This window comes from Mus caroli, unplaced genomic scaffold (assembly GCF_978045245.1).
Source record: "Mus caroli unplaced genomic scaffold, Mus_caroli_1 scaffold_2, whole genome shotgun sequence".
Taxonomy (NCBI): domain Eukaryota; kingdom Metazoa; phylum Chordata; class Mammalia; order Rodentia; family Muridae; genus Mus; species Mus caroli.
The window spans coordinates 43,128,759-43,145,645 of NW_028227257.1; the positions used below are offsets into that span (position 1 = coordinate 43,128,759).

A 16,887-nucleotide genomic window follows, 5' to 3' on the forward strand; every position below is an offset into this window, starting at 1 on the left:
AATTTCTTCTTCTTAGTTATTATTTTACTTATTTTAATGTATATTTGTGTGTGTGTGTGTGTGTGTGTGTGTGTGTGTATGTGTGTGTGAGTCCTGGCATCTGACCCATGTGAAGGTCAGAGAGCAGCTAGGTATAAGTCATTGCTCTCTATCACGTCTACCAGGGTGTCTTGCTCATCACCACACATGTCATGAATGGGCTTATCCTTCCCACTTCCCATGTCACCACAGGTACACTAGAATGATAGGTGTACACTATCACATCTGGCATTAACGTGGCTTTTGGGCATATGAACTCCCCTGAGCAGCAAGTGTTTTATTGCTGAGACATTCCTCAGCCATCTCATACCCTAATTTATTTTGGGGAAGATAAAATCATCTATTCTGAAGAACTCTAGGGCAGAGGATGGAGGCAAAATTATATAGAAACTATGGTTTATTTTTGTTTTGTTTTGCTTTGCTTTTCTGAAATATAGATTTCCAAGATTCAACTTGAGGATGAGTGAAGAAAGTCAGGTAGCAAATCTCAGTGCTCATTGCTCTCCCACCTTGGGATCTTTGGCAATGTAGACAGCAGTTATAAACTTGATTTTGAGAACTCCTAAGAGATTTAAAGGAACTGCTTTTTCCTAGTGATTCTTATACACACATGTCGATGTCACAGGTTTGGTAGGGGCATTGAAACAGGTGCTTTTGGAGCATAAAAATGTGAATCTGTTGGTTTCAGTTGTATGGGTAGGAATGGGAAGGCAGGAGCTGGCTCACAAAGCACTTTACCACATTTCCAAAGGCCAACTTGAAGGCTAAGAAGGCACTCTATTGCAAACAGCAGGCATCTTACTGCAAATAGAAAGCACTTATTACAGGATTTTCTTACTAGTTACAGTAATGAGCTAAAAACGGAAGGTTTAAACTCCTTTTCCCATGGCAACTCCCAAAGTACACTGGCATATTATAACTTTTGTCTATTGTTTGTTTTGTTTTGCTTGCAACCTTGTCTCCATATATAGCCCAAGCTGACTTTGAGCACTCAGACCTTCTAAGTGCTGGGGTTAGAGTCCTATGCCACTATGCCTGGCTCCACTAACATATATATCAGCCTAAGACAGAGCAAATTTAAAGATTAAGAGAAAACCTCCTATCATTTACATTTCATTTGAGTGATCGTCAACCATGAACAAGTTTCTGTACCACAACTATTTCCATCCCTAAAGCACAGTGGAACACCAGAGCTTTACAAATCCTAGATGCTTGTGTCAGTTGTCAAGATATTTGAATTGAATTGCTGTGGATTAAGTATTGGCACGTGTCCCTCTGTCATTACTTCTTGCATTTTTCCCTGCTTCCCCCTTCCTTCCTTCCTTCCTTCCTTCCTTCCTTCCTTCCTTCCTTCCTTCCTTCCTTCCTTCCTTCCTTCCTTCCTTCCTCCCTCCCTCCCTCCCCCTCCCCCTCCCCCTCCCCCTCCCTCTCTCTCTCTCTCTCTCTCTCTCTTTCTTTGTATCTCCCATAGTCCATACTTTTACAACCACTGGCTTACAAATTATTAATTGAGTTTCCTTGGAAGCAGATGGAGGCAAAATTAGAATTGTCATTTGTAAGGCATATCTAGACCCTATGCCTTATGACTCACATTTGAATACCAGCATAATTGATTGGCCAACAACTACAATAACTTACATGTAAATAATTAGGAAGACAAATATTTCACCTATGCTGAGTTCTGGTATAACAGTGTATATCGTTGATTCTCATCCTGCTTCATGCTGTAATCCTTTAATACAGATTCTCATGTAATAGAAAATTATTTTTGTTGCTACATCATAAGTACAATTTTGCTACTGTTTTCAATTGTACTGTAATTATTTCTGGAGACAGAGGTTTGCTAAACCAGTTATAACCCACAGGTTGAGAACTGTTAGTTGATATGTAATAGTCTAAAGAGTTTTAATTGATAAGGCTTACATTTTCTTTGACAAAATTAAGCTGTTCTGGTTAAAACAAACTGGTGGTTGTATAGAATGAATTGGGGGGAGCATGCCCCAAAATATAATAACTTTAATCTTTCCTTTGTCATAGAAAATATTTGGCTGTTTTTCTGCTTAGTGGTTTCCTCGGGCCAAGATATTGGCTGACATATAATTTGAGCTTTTAAAATAGGTATTTATTTATTCATTTATGCTTCTAGATCTCAAAAGAAGTGGTTAATGTGTATTCCACTTTTTCCTCCTTTTCCTACTCTAAATCAGGTCCTTGACTTCCCCTGCTCTGTGCCCTGAGAAGCTGACCTTTATTACTGTACTACTGGCTCCTTGTTAGCTCTGACTTCCAGTGGGCTTTCAATAGTGGCCTGAGAGAGACTGGAGGTCATGAAAGCAGGGTTTAGGGCATTTGCTTCCCTTTCTCGTTCTAGCTAACTCTAGCTATGACTCTATTTCCCTACCATAAAACCCTTTTGTTCTTGACCTATCTCCTGAGGAAGGAGTGGAAACAGCTTTCTGCTACTACTAGACTATAAATGCTACATTACCCTTGCTGTTTACCAGGCCTCTGCTAAAATAAACTCATGTCAAGTGGTGTCGTTCCATACCAACTCTGATTCTGGATGTGGTCATGGGATTTGCTTTGCCTAGAGACACCATGGCGAACCGTGCCCATGCCATAGTTCAGAAGGAAATCATGTCTTGGATTTTGCCTGCTTGGCACACTATCATTACCATGAAGAAACCTGAGCTCTTTGCTGGAAGACCTCATGCAGGTGGATTGAAGTATCTCTACTGATAGCCCAGCCAAAGACCAGACAAGATAATGAATGACAAGCTATCATAATCCACTCATAGCCCAATGAGGGAGCCCAAAAATTCCTTGCAAGTAAAATAAAAGAAAAGAAAATAGTTCAGTGCTGGTTATCCATCAACAGAGTACTGCAAAAAACTCACCTGCGGATGAAGCCACCACTGATGGCCATCTGCTCCCGTTCATCCACCACACGGGCAGGCTGGCTGGCCACTACTCCATCCTGATTATTGCCCCAGGCTTTTTTGTAAGCATCACTGGATTTAAGCCTATGCAAAAAATTGGGTGAGTGACAAAGCCCAGGGTGGAGGAGCAAGCTCACAGAAATGATCACTTCTTTAAGCGAAGAACCGAACCAAGCAAATGAGTTTTAAGTTGAGGCATTAGAGAATACCGATATATCATAATCTGGACCCAAACAGTTGGCCACCACCACACCTCAGCTATTCAGCATTTTATTATTAATTAAGCCAATTTCTTTCTTTCTTTTTCTTTTTTTATTTTTTTGGTTTTTTGAGACAGGGTTTCTCTGTGTAGCCCTGGCTGTCCTGGCACTCACTTTGTAGACCAGGCTGGCCTTGAACTCAGAAATCTGCCTGCCTCTGCCTCCCAAGTGCTGGGGCTAAAGGCGTGTGCCACCACCGCCCAGCTAATTGAGCCAATTTCAATGGTCAAGACTAATCTTTGTTTTGTTTTGTGCTTTAATTGGATTTAAGATGAGGCTTAAGATAGCTGGTGAACATTCAGTTCTATTTCAGTGACATGATTATATTTTGAGACACAAAACACAGAAAAACATACTGGCAGACAGACACAAGACAACACTGCCAAGTCGAGGGTGTACATCACACCACAGTAACACGGAGTCATGAAGAAAAACATACTTGACTTTTAAACACACCATCATGTAGTGATCTTTGCTTAATATCTTTCCCTCAATGCATGTGTGTACTACATTTCAATGTTTCATGAAAGACACAAAGGATTGGTGGTTGGCCAAGGGTGATGGTCTTTGGGTTGCTTCTAGAGTGGTTTGAAATTGATAATATATCGGTACTTCCAAACAGTCACCATACATCCAGGGTTGATGTACAAACCTTTGTCCACAGAGACAAAAAGTAAAAGAAGCATTGTGAAATGAATGCAGGAAAATAGAAGAGAGAACAAGCCATCTAGCACCAAAGAGGAACCCCACCCCACCCCACCCTGTGTCTTCTTCATGCACCAGCTACAGGCATGAGTAGAAAGTGAAGCATTCTCATTTAAGCCAAACTACTCCAGAAGTTGACCATTCTCGAAATAGGCACTAGCAGGACAGTAATAGCCTTCGTGAGGATTTGAAACGCAGTTCAGTAGCTTCTTGGTTGGGCCAAAGGGCAGGGTAGTGTGCAAACAGATTCCTACGTTAAACTATTCTGGGTTATCACAAGGGAGAGTGGTTTGGAACTAGTGTGGTCTCCATGGGCTACATTTCACTGACCTGCCTTGGAACAAAACTTAAAATCCAGGCATACCTGTTGTGCCCAATAGAAACATATAGAGCATATTTTGGTGGGTGTGTTGTAATTTAAGGCAATCAAAGATGTTTCTAGGTTCTTTGCATAGTAGAAACCACATGCTATTGAGTCCAAGAACAACATACATCCTTCGGTCCCATTTCGCAGTTTTTATTCCAAGACAACAAGACTATATACTCCTTTCCCCCACTTTTTCTGGGTGTCAAAGCCATCTCTTAAACTGGCTTTAATACTTGCAGACTGAGGACCACGAAACCATGGTGACAAACTGGGAAATGCACCAATGGAATTTCAGCAGCTTCCACAATTTACTATTAGCCCTTTGAGAAGTCACAGCTTACTGTAACAAAGGGCCATGGGCCCATTCAATAAATAGTACAAGGTCATCAAACAAGTTTTCATAGTTAAGGGTTTGCCTCTTCATCCCTCCTCCCCATTCCCTCTCTTTTTGGTTCCAAGAAGCTGTTTGTTTGGACTTTGTGATGTTTTCTGCTATGTAAAATGTCTGGCATTCCATCTTTGGCAAAGTCAAAGGGAAGGGAAATATGCGTTTCCAAAGAGAAGGCAAACCACTGCACCCACAACGCTGCACAGACTCACATCACGGCCGAACAGCTATCATAGTCCTTTGAAACATGCCGAGACAGGGCAAAGCCCCCAGAGAGTCCAGGGCACCACCAGCCACTGCGTTGTGACACATGGTTTTTAAAAGCATTGTTTACACACATTAGGGGACACTTCACTCAAGCTTTGAAGCTCAATTAGGGTCTCTTTCGAATGAAGGAATTAGGGACCACTTATATATGGATTTATGGGGTCATGTTTCTTCAGAACCCGATGATCCACCTCAAAGAGCCCTACCTCCACCCTTTCTTCTCACACAATTGATGAAGGATTAAGGGGAAGTATCTGGTAGAATTCACTCCAAATGTGGGGTAAATTGGCTCTAAAGAGGGCATATTGTCAAATCTTGACTAACTGGAATGTTTGACAATAAAATATTTTGGAGATTTCTATACCTTTGGCAGTGATTAGGAGGTTCTGGGGGAAAATTTGCTTTAAAGGTCATTGGTAAACATCTTTCAGCTCAGAAGTCTTTAGGGATGGGCACCATCAAATCTTTTCACAGTAACAGCTTATAATGATGATGTGTCTGATGACCTTTTAAATTTAACTCTAAGTTATCACTTATTTACTTATTTATTCTTATGTAGAGATTATAGAATAGAATAAAGACTATCTGAGACACTGAAATGTCCTAGGCAACAAAGCATTTCAAATCTGAGCTGACTGCTTCCTGTTAGCCTAACCCACCCCCTTTGGCTAAAAACAGAGAGGAGGCAGATGTGGGTTCCAGCTAGCTAGATTCCAGTTAGTCAGGCTTTACTTCACAACATTTTTTTTTAAGCATGCTTTTTGTTTATTGGTAAGATGAGCCCCTCCCCCTCCTAAACAGGAAGTGGGATATTTCAAATCAGCCTCAAAGTTTAAAGGGTGCGAATGGTCATATAATCTGCTAAAAAAATCACATCAATTTCTAGTCTAAAAGCTAGGATCAGGAGAGCTTTTGGGTAAAAGGTTTCTTTGTAAGAGGGAAAGGGGGAGGGGTGAGGGAGATCAGGTAACTTTAATTTTCCAAATGCATGTTGGGCAATCCACTCATGCATTTCCCCCCTACTGCTAGCCAAATGAGACTATCTTCTAGAACCCCCGCATTTTGGGTTCTTTCTGTTGCAAAATTTTATAACCACATGTCACATTTCTGCTACATTCCGAAAAAAGCGTTGCGAACCTTGAGAACAGTTAAAATGTTTTGTGATGTCGTGCATGCAAAATCTACACATTTCAACATTTCAGCCAGTGTACGGGCAGATCTTCCAAGAGGAAGAGTTGGAGGGCCTGAGTCAAATTGGAGACAGACACTAGCATCTCTGACTAAAGAGGATGCCTGCATTGGGTGAGGCTGTAGCATCTCATGGTCAAATGCAGGAGATAGTAGGCAGGCAAGAGGATATCTGCCATACTCTCTGACTTGCAGAGGCTTACTTGGGTTAAATTAGCTCAAGATTTTTTACTTCTGAAAAAAATCAAACCTTGATACATGTGTTTCAAATCCCCGACACTTACCCAAAATATTTTCTAAATCTCCAATTTTGTTCTTGAGATCGAGGAAAATAACATGCCCTGAGTGCCACTGTCTCACAGTACACTTACTGGAAAATGTTGAAACGTTAATCAATAAAAATTGCTGACAGTGAGGCTTTCACTGGAGTATGCCTGATTTTTAATGCATCAACAGTTAACTCTCACTAATATTATCTATGCTATGAGATGAATGCATTGGAGACGGTATTGATCTGTTCTGCATGCCACATGCTCATCCTGCCTATGAGCCTGCAGGAATGAGCTAGTCAAGGCTTGGAGATGAGCCTTGGGAAAACCAAAGCTTCAGGCAGGCAGGCAGCACCTACTTGTTACAGGGACACACACAAAGCCCGCAGAATTTTCCTAGGTCCGTCAAATTCTTTTCTGCTTCTTTCATGTCCTTATTGATTTGGTCCATCCCTTCCTCAATGCGTTCCAGTTGTTCTGATTAAACACAAGTATTTTATCCCCACAGAATGAAGCAGATGGAAAAGGACAAAGAAAAAAAAGACAAAACTTCAGACATTCACTTTGACATTAAAAAAGAAAAACAAAAAAAAAAAGAAAAAAAGAAAGGAAGGAAGGAAGAAAGAAAAAGAAAGAAAGGAAGAAAACTGGACGCCACAGATTAGAGCTGGTACCCAGTACCTACTTGTTACAAGGACATATGAAAAGGCCACAGCATTTGCCTAAATCTTTTAAATTTTTCTCGGCCTCCTTCATGTCTTGGTTGATATGGTTCATGCCTTCTTCGACACGATCGAGTTGTTCTGGTTAGGACAAAGGGATGATAGTGTGGAATGAATTTTTTTTGGGTTTCCAACAGAACATGAGAAATGACTATGTGAAACAGAATTAGAGAGAGAGAGAGAGAAAGAGAGAGAGAGAGAGAGAGAGAGAGAGAGAGAGAGAGAGAGAGAGAGAGAGAGAGAGAGATTGAGATTACAATGCATTGTCCAGGAGGATGCATTGCTGTAGACGGCTGCTGCTTCCCTAAGTAGACATGGGTGGAAGGAAATGAACAAGAACGATGCTCAAAATAGTTTGCAGTTCAGACGGGATGAGATGGGATCAGAAGTTCTGTTTGATTTTGCACATCCCAGGAAACAGCACAGCGTATTGATTCAGATACCAGTGAAACCCAAGAGAAAGAAAAACCAGGTGTTAATTTATATTTAAGGGGTTCCCATTCAATGTGTCTAGACAGAATATCTGCTTCAATTTCAAAATATCATTGTCTTTTGGTTTTTAAGTATCTCCAACCAGATAAAAGGAGAAAATAGAATGCACTGTTGTCTTTGGGGCAACAAGAGAACAGTAAGCAGGAGTAACCATAGCCATGAGTTCCTGCTCTTCCCTAAGCAGTGGCTATACAGACAAAGGTGGTCTGTTTTTGTTTTCTTTATCTAATTCATAGAAGCTGGAAAGAGAAAATAACATCAGCACAACAATACTGTAGGCACCAAAATATTTCTGTTCATTTTTTCAGCTTATGAGTGACTTGTTACAAAAGCTAGGGAAGACATGTTATTCTTCTGCCGTGGTTCCCCAGGGTCTACAATGGGGACCTGCTCACTACAAACCTAGTCAGAGAACAGGGAAAATGAGTGTCTTTTTGAAAGAGGGGCAATGATTTGACACCTAGAATGGCATTGGTCCATTGCTACAAGGAAAGCTGACCTCAGTGTATCTGAAATACAGCTTGATACTAATATAAATTCATCAGTTCTAGGTTGCCAGGTTACATAAACCAAGTTGGGGAAACTGCAAGTTTAATGGAAGGGGATTTGTCTTTTTTTAAAAAAAAAAAGACCATTAAAGGAGAAGTGCAATGTAATGTCTTGGCTATCTAATGATAATTTCCAGTTATAACTCAACTCCTCTTTTGGTCTATATTTTCATGCATGCTTTGACAATTGTGCCTCTAGAAGTACAGGCATTCTTAGGATAAAACTGATCAGCACATTTCTAGTCTATAGGCATAAACAGTCGTCTGAAACCCATTCCACATTCATGTGTGCTATGGGAATTGTTACCATAAAACCTAAAGGAGGCTCACTAGTGACCCAAAGCATGGATAACATGAATTGGGATTAGAGATTATTTTTTTCTCTCTCTTTCGTGAGACTAAAGAAGACCTTGTCCCTGACTATGTCTCTGCTGCTTCTGCTATGCTTTTCAGAAGTCCATGGAAACACTCCAGAGTTTATCCAGCTCATAGGGCACAGCAATGCAGTCAGGTATGATCTGAATATCTTTGTATACAAGGAGACTTCTCTCCTGTCCTGCTTTCTCACTTTTGAGAGAACATTCCTTTCTCCTTGCCTTCTTCCCTTCCTAGTTGGTATGTTTGCATTTTGACACAGGATTTTCCCCTGTACAGAATCTAGCATCCTAAGTACTGGATTGTAAGCACAATCATGCCACGCTCAACTGTTTGCTTTTGTTTACTTGTTTGCTTGTTTGAGCTAGTTTCCTTTTAGGAACACATTAAATCAGTTTGTGAATCAAACTTAACCCCTGTGTAAGAGGATTAGGGTATAAGAGAAAGGATGCAGTGTTTCCCTAAACCTTTTACAATTTTCTTGGCCTCCTACATGTCTTGGCTAACACGGTTCTTGCCTTCATCAATGTGTCATCTTGCATACAGATATAAATAAGGATGCTAGTTCAAGGCAAACAGGTGCTGAGAACTCAAACAGTGCTGTGTTAGAATGGATTTAACAAGTCCCTGGGCTCAAAGGGCAAATTCATGGCAGGGCACAACACATAATGGCTGCAATGCCCCATTGTGATTGTGAAGGGATGAGTCTTCAGATGTTTGCACTTCCTGATGCACTTCTCATAAATTAGAAAACAATGAACAGCTCTTTGTTTTTGCAAAAATAATGACTCTCTGACAAGATTTCAGAAGTCTTATCTCTGGTGCTTCTAGAGACTAGGAGGTAATGCATATATGGGAATGGACCCTTAAGTGTTGTTGGACCTGTGAGTTAGATAATAGAGAAACAAAACTGAACACATCCATAGTCTCCTGAAAGCTGCATTGTATAATGGATTTCCAGATTTGTTGGCACACATATGACTGAAAGAGAAAAGTCTGATGCTGAATTTGATAAAAAATAGAAAACAAAAAACACCCCCTTAAAACAAACAAACAAACAAACCCAGCATAGAACTATTTTATCCAGATTTTTTAACAATGATATTAATTTTACTGTGCTGAGTTGAGTTGAGTTTGTGGGCATAATTGACAAATTAAGATTAGATAGCCTTGGAATAATTGCTGTGAAGCACTTTGCAGAAAGTTCATAAGAGCATCCAATGTCTTTATTTTATTTCCATGAATAGCTGCATCTGGGAGGGTCTCAGAGCATACTGCATGGTGTTACTATGTCTTCTCTCCCTAAGCTTGTGCATTTGTTCTTAGAGGTTGAGAAGAGTACGTTAGGGGGCGGGTTATGGTTCAGGAGAGTCTTCTAGTCTTCTGTTAGATAACAGTCCATGCTGTTAGCAGAAATTGAAACCTCCCCCCTCCCCCCTCCCCCCAGATATTCGAGTAATTGATTATCCAGCAATAGCTTGTTTGGGGACTTATTTGGACATCTTTTCTACCAATATCATCTAAGTAAAGGATCTTATATTAAGGCTCTTAGAATACTCAGCCTGGTCCTAAAGTAAAACACAGTTAAGTGTTGTTTTACCTAGTATGCAAGCCTTCATACAAATATTCACTTAAAAGATACTGCCTATATGGTTTCCACTTTGCTTAGTATTGGAGAACACAGTGAAATTTATTCAAACAAAGCGACACAGCCACATATCCACAGTGGCTGAGCCATTCCTACCTGAAGTTGGTCAGTGGATGTTAGCAAAGGGGTAGGGTATTTTCTAAAGCGCTGCTTCATAGTGTCATTAACTTTAAGGTAAATAGGTCTTGATTTTTGTCTTTTTTTTTTTCTCTGCCAGCAGTGGTCAGAGATTTTTACTATTTAATTTAGAGCTCGTTACATGTAAGTTCTCAGAGAGTCTGGACTGGGTCATCAAGACAACAAACCAAAAAAAAAAAAAAAAAAAAAAATCCAAAAAACAAAAAACAAAACAAAAAACCGCCAAGAAAAGAAATAAGAGACATAAGAGAAAAACAGAGGTTAAAGGTTAGGTTATTCATTTTAACACAGAAGCCTTTAGGGGGCTTTCCTGGGAGATAATACTCTTAGGGGAACAATAGTCCCAGGGCCCTGTATGTCTCCAGAATTGTCTGGGGCTCCTTGTTGTCTCCTGATACCTGGGTATAAAACAAGAATCCTATAAGGAACATCTCAGTACAACTGTTCAGTTGGACAACCTGAGGAGCTCTGGCCTGCCTCCACAGTAGATACAATGGTTCTCTAGGAGGATGGTCGTTGCTTGTGGTTCCTCGAGCAGCTGCGAGGTACAAATAGTTAATACTTTGGATGTCAGGCAGAGACAAAATAAATACAGCATAAACTGAAGAGCAATCAAAAAGCAGTTGCGATCTAAACAAGTAAACATTGCACAAATAGAATCAAATGCTTTTAGAGGCAGGGACATATGCATCTGTTACTTGCAAAGGTCTTAAGTTCTTAGTAAAAATGGAATGGGTAGCCCCTCAGAGAAGTCCCAGATCACTCGTTTTTGGATATTTACAATCAGAGGGGTTTGGTTTTTTGTCAGTATGAGCTGTTCATTACACATCTGCAATAATGCTAGCTCTCATGGGAAATATGCTTATTGGGGGAATCCAGAATGTTTCAGCTGAAAACTCAGTGTCCTCTGTGTGTGTGTGGGGGGGGAGGGGGTCTGTTCCTTGTTTCTTAGATAACAATATATAGATGTTTTGGGGAATCATGCTGTTTAAAATTATGAATTTTTGCACATGTATGGGGGGATTCCAGCACATTGTACCTCTGTCGGCAAAGTGGGAGTAGTTTTGCATTTGTGAATTGTATGGCATTCATACTGAAGGTCATGCTTTTTCAAGATGCTACGAGTCAATATCTGGGCACAGCAGGGCTGCTTTGCTAGGTCTGTGGCACTTCTGCCCAACATGGGCTTTTGTTCTGTACTTGGAGTTAGAAATCTTAGCTCCTGGGCTCTCCATTAACCTAGCTGAGACCTCCTATCTGGGACGCCTTCCACTCTATACTCCTTTCCTCTCCTGCTCCTTTTCTAGGTGTCAGTCCTATATCACAGTCTGAAGGGTCTTCGGTCATACCTAGCAATCATAGGCTTTTACTATCTACATAAATCAAATACTGGCATTTCCCAATAACTCTCTAATACTTTTCATTTGTGTCTCAGAACACCTCCAGTGCTATGGCCTTCTCTCTTCTCTTCTTACTCCAATCTCAACTCTCCAGAAACCATTAAACACTTTCTTATGCACTAAGTTGATGGAAGAACAGCTCTTCATGGCCATATCATAGCTGATTTGCTTGATATCTCCACAGACAAGTATTTAGATAATTTCTAGTCTTATGCAGCTACAATTAAAGCACATTCATTTTTATATAATTGTAAATGTTTATCTTTAGTGCAAAAATTCTAGGACTTGAATGTTTTGGTATAGGAACACTTCAAAATTGAAGATATAGTTATTAAATTGTTCCTTATGACATGTGTATTAGCCCAAGGCACCAATGTGAAAATTAAGAGTTTGTTTTCTTCAATACACTATAGCACTGGTTATTGTCAATTTTTAAAATTTGTATCTTACTGAAGAAATCAACTTGCTAAGACTGGCATGCCATTATCACTAATGGTAGAGACAATATTTTACACACCCGTTTGCAAGTTTCAAAGCTTTATATCTCCTGCTCATTTTTCTATTAGTTTTTTTTTCCTTTGATGATATGCGTAGGTTCTCTCTGTTTTAGGAAAAGTGTTTTATGCCAAGTTATCAGCATGGCAATTTTCCTCTCAATTTGAAATTTTTGCTTGGAGTTTATTGTGTCTTTGCTGGAATGAGTTTTACATTCTTATATTTCCCACTGGAGAAAAATTATAACCCTATTTTTTTTACTAGTGTTTCTACAAAGTATGAAAATGTTCAAGTATCTAGTTTTTATAAGAATTCAAAATGAAAACAGGAGAAGAATTTGTGGCTAGAATTATGTACATTATCATCAAATCAGTAGATATTTTGAGTCAAAGAAATCTATAATATTGTTGTTCTAATTTCCACCTTAGTGTGTAGAAATGATATACTAAGGTTCTCCAAGTTTTGAGTTTTTGTTTTTGTTTTGTTCCTAACTTTTCCAAAAATGCTTTTAAAATAGCTCAAATATTCTGATTGGTTAAAATGTCTACTTTCCAGACCCCACATAAAAATAATTTTTAATTTTAGTTATTTAAGAAATCTCTGTAATGACTTGAGGACCCAAACTCCCAGATGGTCAGGAGCAGTGCATATTCTCACATACTATATCCCATAACCTTGATATTAATTGGAAGGAAACCAAATTCATTGGGAGACTAAGGTGATAAGAAGAATATGTAAAATTCTCAGTCCTGTCTAAAATATTGTCTTTTAAGAAATACACATAGATTTTGCTTTTAAAACCTGTTATAAACGTACACTGCAGAGATTGCAGTATCATTAATTCAGTCATGAAGAAGGCCCTGACATCTCCACACTCAATATTTTCAGAAAAGAAAGAAAATTAGCAACTGAGCTTTCTAGAACTCTTACGTTCATATATACACGTAACACATGCAGACTGCCCATCTGTGGGTGCACAAAAAACTTAAGAGCTGCAAATTAATTCAGATGAAGAATTGTTCTTACTGAAGAAATCTCAACTTACCGCCTTGCTCATCCAACATAACCAAAGTCCTGATGCCAGCATCTTTACTCTACATCCCAACAATGGTAGCAAAGGTGAAAAGGAGTTAGAGAGAGAAAAGAGAAAGAGACATCAGTGAGGAGACAATTATCCCTAGAAATGGAACATGGAGAAGAACCAAAGGGAGACAAAAGGGAAGAGGATTCAGGAGCTGGGTAGGGACCAGGGGGAACTGGGTCAAGGGTGACTTTATCAGTGACTCTCAGGGGACTCACGAGGAGGCATGAAGCACATCCTTCATAGGGTGGGCCTGGGTCCTTCAATACAATAACTGTGCATTGGAATGCATGTACTTAATACCATACAATCTTTATACCTACACAATAAAAACACTACAGTTTTCATTACACAGAAAGCAACATTTTCACAATTTTCTAGACTGATTTTTTTTTCCCTGGCAAGTTTGACCCAAAAGTGCCCATTTAATAGCCAGGGCAGGGATGCCTCATAGGAGATAAATAAGGATGTTGGAGTCCTGGTACTTAGTTAGGTTCATCACAGAAGGCAAGAGGCTGAGAGGTACAGCTCTAAAGGAAACTGACTCTGTGGAGAGAAGCTCTTCGACATTTGGTAGATGGAGTAAGATCAGAACATACTTTGCTTTGAAATCCACAGTTCTGTACGATGATTCAGTGTGAGAAAAATCAGTTCTCTCCATGATCGCTGCAGTTTTTTGTTTGTTTGTTTGTTTGTTTGTTTGGTACATCAATCTTTAGAAACACTCCTCATCTCACTTCATTTTATCCACATAAACCAAGACTACCTAGGTTCTTAAGAGGCAAGCAGGGGAGTCAGTGGTGGTAGAAGTGAAGATACTGTCTTACTTGATTTGAAAGTTTCCATGTCTTTTTTTTTTTTTGTTTTTTTGTTTGTTTGTTTTTTGTTTTGTTTTGTTTTTTTTGAGACAGGGTTCTGGGAATCTAACCTGCTCTATTGTATACTACCGGTGACACACACCAATATTAGAGATAAAACTACAAAAGATATCTTGAAGTCTTTCTTTAATTACATTCTAAGTGGATATCCCTCTATTTTAGTCTGCAATTTAATGATCCTTTGCCCCTTTCTGAATTTGATAGCCATTGCTTAAGAGACAGTGTAACAAAAAGCTTATTTAGGCATATGGATATGACTGCAGAAACATCTTAGAGACCATTTTCTCCCCAGAGATCCTGTACCACTCTTCTGGGGACAGAAGATGGATGGAGAAAAGCTGGTGACTTTTGATAGCCCAGTTCTCAGTCTATTTATATGTCATAGCATTCTATGAGATACAATGAGTATCACTGATTTGTTTCATGCCATACAAACATAATTTTCCAATTTTTCCAATTAGATGCTGCATGTCCCAACACTAGAATGACTCATTGAATTAGTTGGAAGAAGCAAGAGTGTTTGACACTGTCCCAGTTGGGATAACATAAGCAGAATGTGTTGGCCTCAGAGTCAAGAAACTTGGGTTGTGCTGTAAGGTTAGCTGGTGGAAATAACATGTTGGGTTCAGTAAATGAGTGTAAATTGCATCCTGCTCATGAATATTGTGTTTACCATTTCCTGCTATGTGTCTGAAGCAAGGAACTTAACCACTGAACGTCCCAACATCCTTTGGGTTAAAGACAGAATATCAAAGCAGTAGTAAAATGTGGCTGTAAGTGTTAAATAAACTAACATATATTTGGTTATGATGGTGATAATGATGGCTCTAAGCATATGGTAGATTCTCAATAAGGGTATGAACTTAAATTTGGTTCCATTATTTTGCAGGTGGCTTCATCCAATAACTGGGTGGTTTTTAGAATATCTAGAAGATGGCGAGGCAGGGATAGGGAAAACACTTCAAAGGGAGAAGAATATAAGTCTCTCCAGTTCCTTGAAGAGTTGTATGTGAGCTTGAGAATGAGAGGAGTGACTCTAGTTTTACCTGAACTCAATTCTTTGTGTTTGTGTTTGGTATGGGAGACAGCCTGTCTAAACTGAGCTAGAAATATTTCTGTTCATTTCTTTCTTTTGTACAATTTCATTTTTCATTTTTATTTTTAAAGTGTATTGATGAATTTAATTATTTGGCCAATGAACCAAGCCAGTGTTTATAGAATTTTTACTGATATCCTTTTGGAATGCTTTCATCACATTCCAAGACATCTGTCCTAATGCCTGGACACCCTGCACTCTCTTGAACTCTGAAGGACTTCACATCTGTTTAAAAACAAAACAAAACAAAACAAAACAAAACAAAACAAAACAAAACAAAACAAAACCCTACTAACTTGATTTTATGGAATTCTTTCTACAACTGTATCTGTTAAATGATTTTCTTTTTTATTGCCAAAGAGCTTTGAAAGAGAAGCTGGTATAGAAAGAAAAATGATGTAAGACATTCATGAAATATTAGTGTTTCCATAACTATTTCAGGAAGGCTGTGCGGTGCCTTCAAATCTGCCTACCTAAAGCAGCATGGACTTTTCTGGCTCAAGTTTCATGGCCTAAGATGTTGGTATGCCGATTTCATTTCTGCATATAGCATCACCAGAGTTAACCTTTTTGTTTTCAAGTATTTTCTCCTGGAGGACATTTTAATGATTCTATTTTGAGATTTAATTCTTTAATTAAATTTAATTCTTTCTTTTATGCTCCCAAGGCACGTATGACCTTGAATTTGAACATATATTTACATGTTGGTTTCCCTGCAATGAATCAATTTGTATTTTCTCTCCTATCTCCAGTGTTCAGTATTACATAAATATTTGTTAAAATGTACCTCTCAAAAGTAAGTGTCCAACTCCAGGATGTGAACTGAACGCCACCAAATCTCTAATCTCTGTACCAGTCTCTGATACTTGGATTTTCTGAAACTTTTCCACTGACCTCTGAGTTTTACATCATCCTTGAAACACTGATGGTGACTTCTGTAAAAGCCAGCCCTCCCGCCACCCCCAATCTCCACTGCTGTCACACTCTAGAGTTTATTAGTGATAGTGTGAAGTTGTGCTTCCATGGGAAGTGGACTATTTGCCTTAGGGAGACTTCTCAATTCTAGTACCTTTTCTGACTTTGAAACTGAGTTCAATAAAAATTCAGTTCAATTCATATTATGTAGCACCAATGGACTTTGGGGTTGTGTGTAAGATCCTGGTATTTCAAAGCTCATATTTTCCAAATGATTTCTGCCCTTGATGAATATTTAATACTGATTTTCTTTTAAGAGAATTTCCTTTTGGATTGAAAATCAGAACATCATCTGAATAGCCAATCCCTAGACATAAGGAATGTTTCACTATAAATATACAATGACCCAAGAGAAAGAGCAAACCAGTCTACTCTAATAATGCCTTGCTCAAAAGTTTCTAAGCATGAAATGTCTAACAGCCTCTTCTTATTTATTAGATGTATGAGATTGAAGCCATCCCTTTCATCCCTTGTTCTAAGATGCAACTTCATGCTTGATGGAGTAACAATTTACAAGAAACAAAAACATCATTTGAGTGTCCTACTTCAATCAATGGGACTTTTATTCTTAGAATAAATTAGAGAAGAGATATTTTTGCAAGATAGGCTGACATTAC

At 39.0% G+C, this 16,887-nt stretch overlaps 1 protein-coding gene across 2 annotated transcripts in view; it reads right to left on the minus strand.

Annotated features, from left to right (window-relative positions):
* The window catches only part of Snap25 (synaptosome associated protein 25), a 71,155-nt gene that overhangs the window by 5,561 nt on the left and 48,707 nt on the right, over positions 1-16,887 (minus strand). Inside the window, exons 4-6 of one of the 2 annotated variants that reach the window (XM_021155437.3) lie at positions 13,286-13,334; positions 7,108-7,225; positions 2,937-3,062 (exon numbers count right to left, since the gene is read on the minus strand). In XM_021155437.3, the coding sequence (XP_021011096.1) occupies positions 2,937-3,062; positions 7,108-7,225; positions 13,286-13,334 (293 nt within the window). Of the gene's footprint in view, positions 1-2,936; positions 3,063-6,781; positions 6,900-7,107; positions 7,226-13,285; positions 13,335-16,887 lie in introns of both variants that reach the window. The other variant, XM_021155436.3, reaches the window with a different exon arrangement.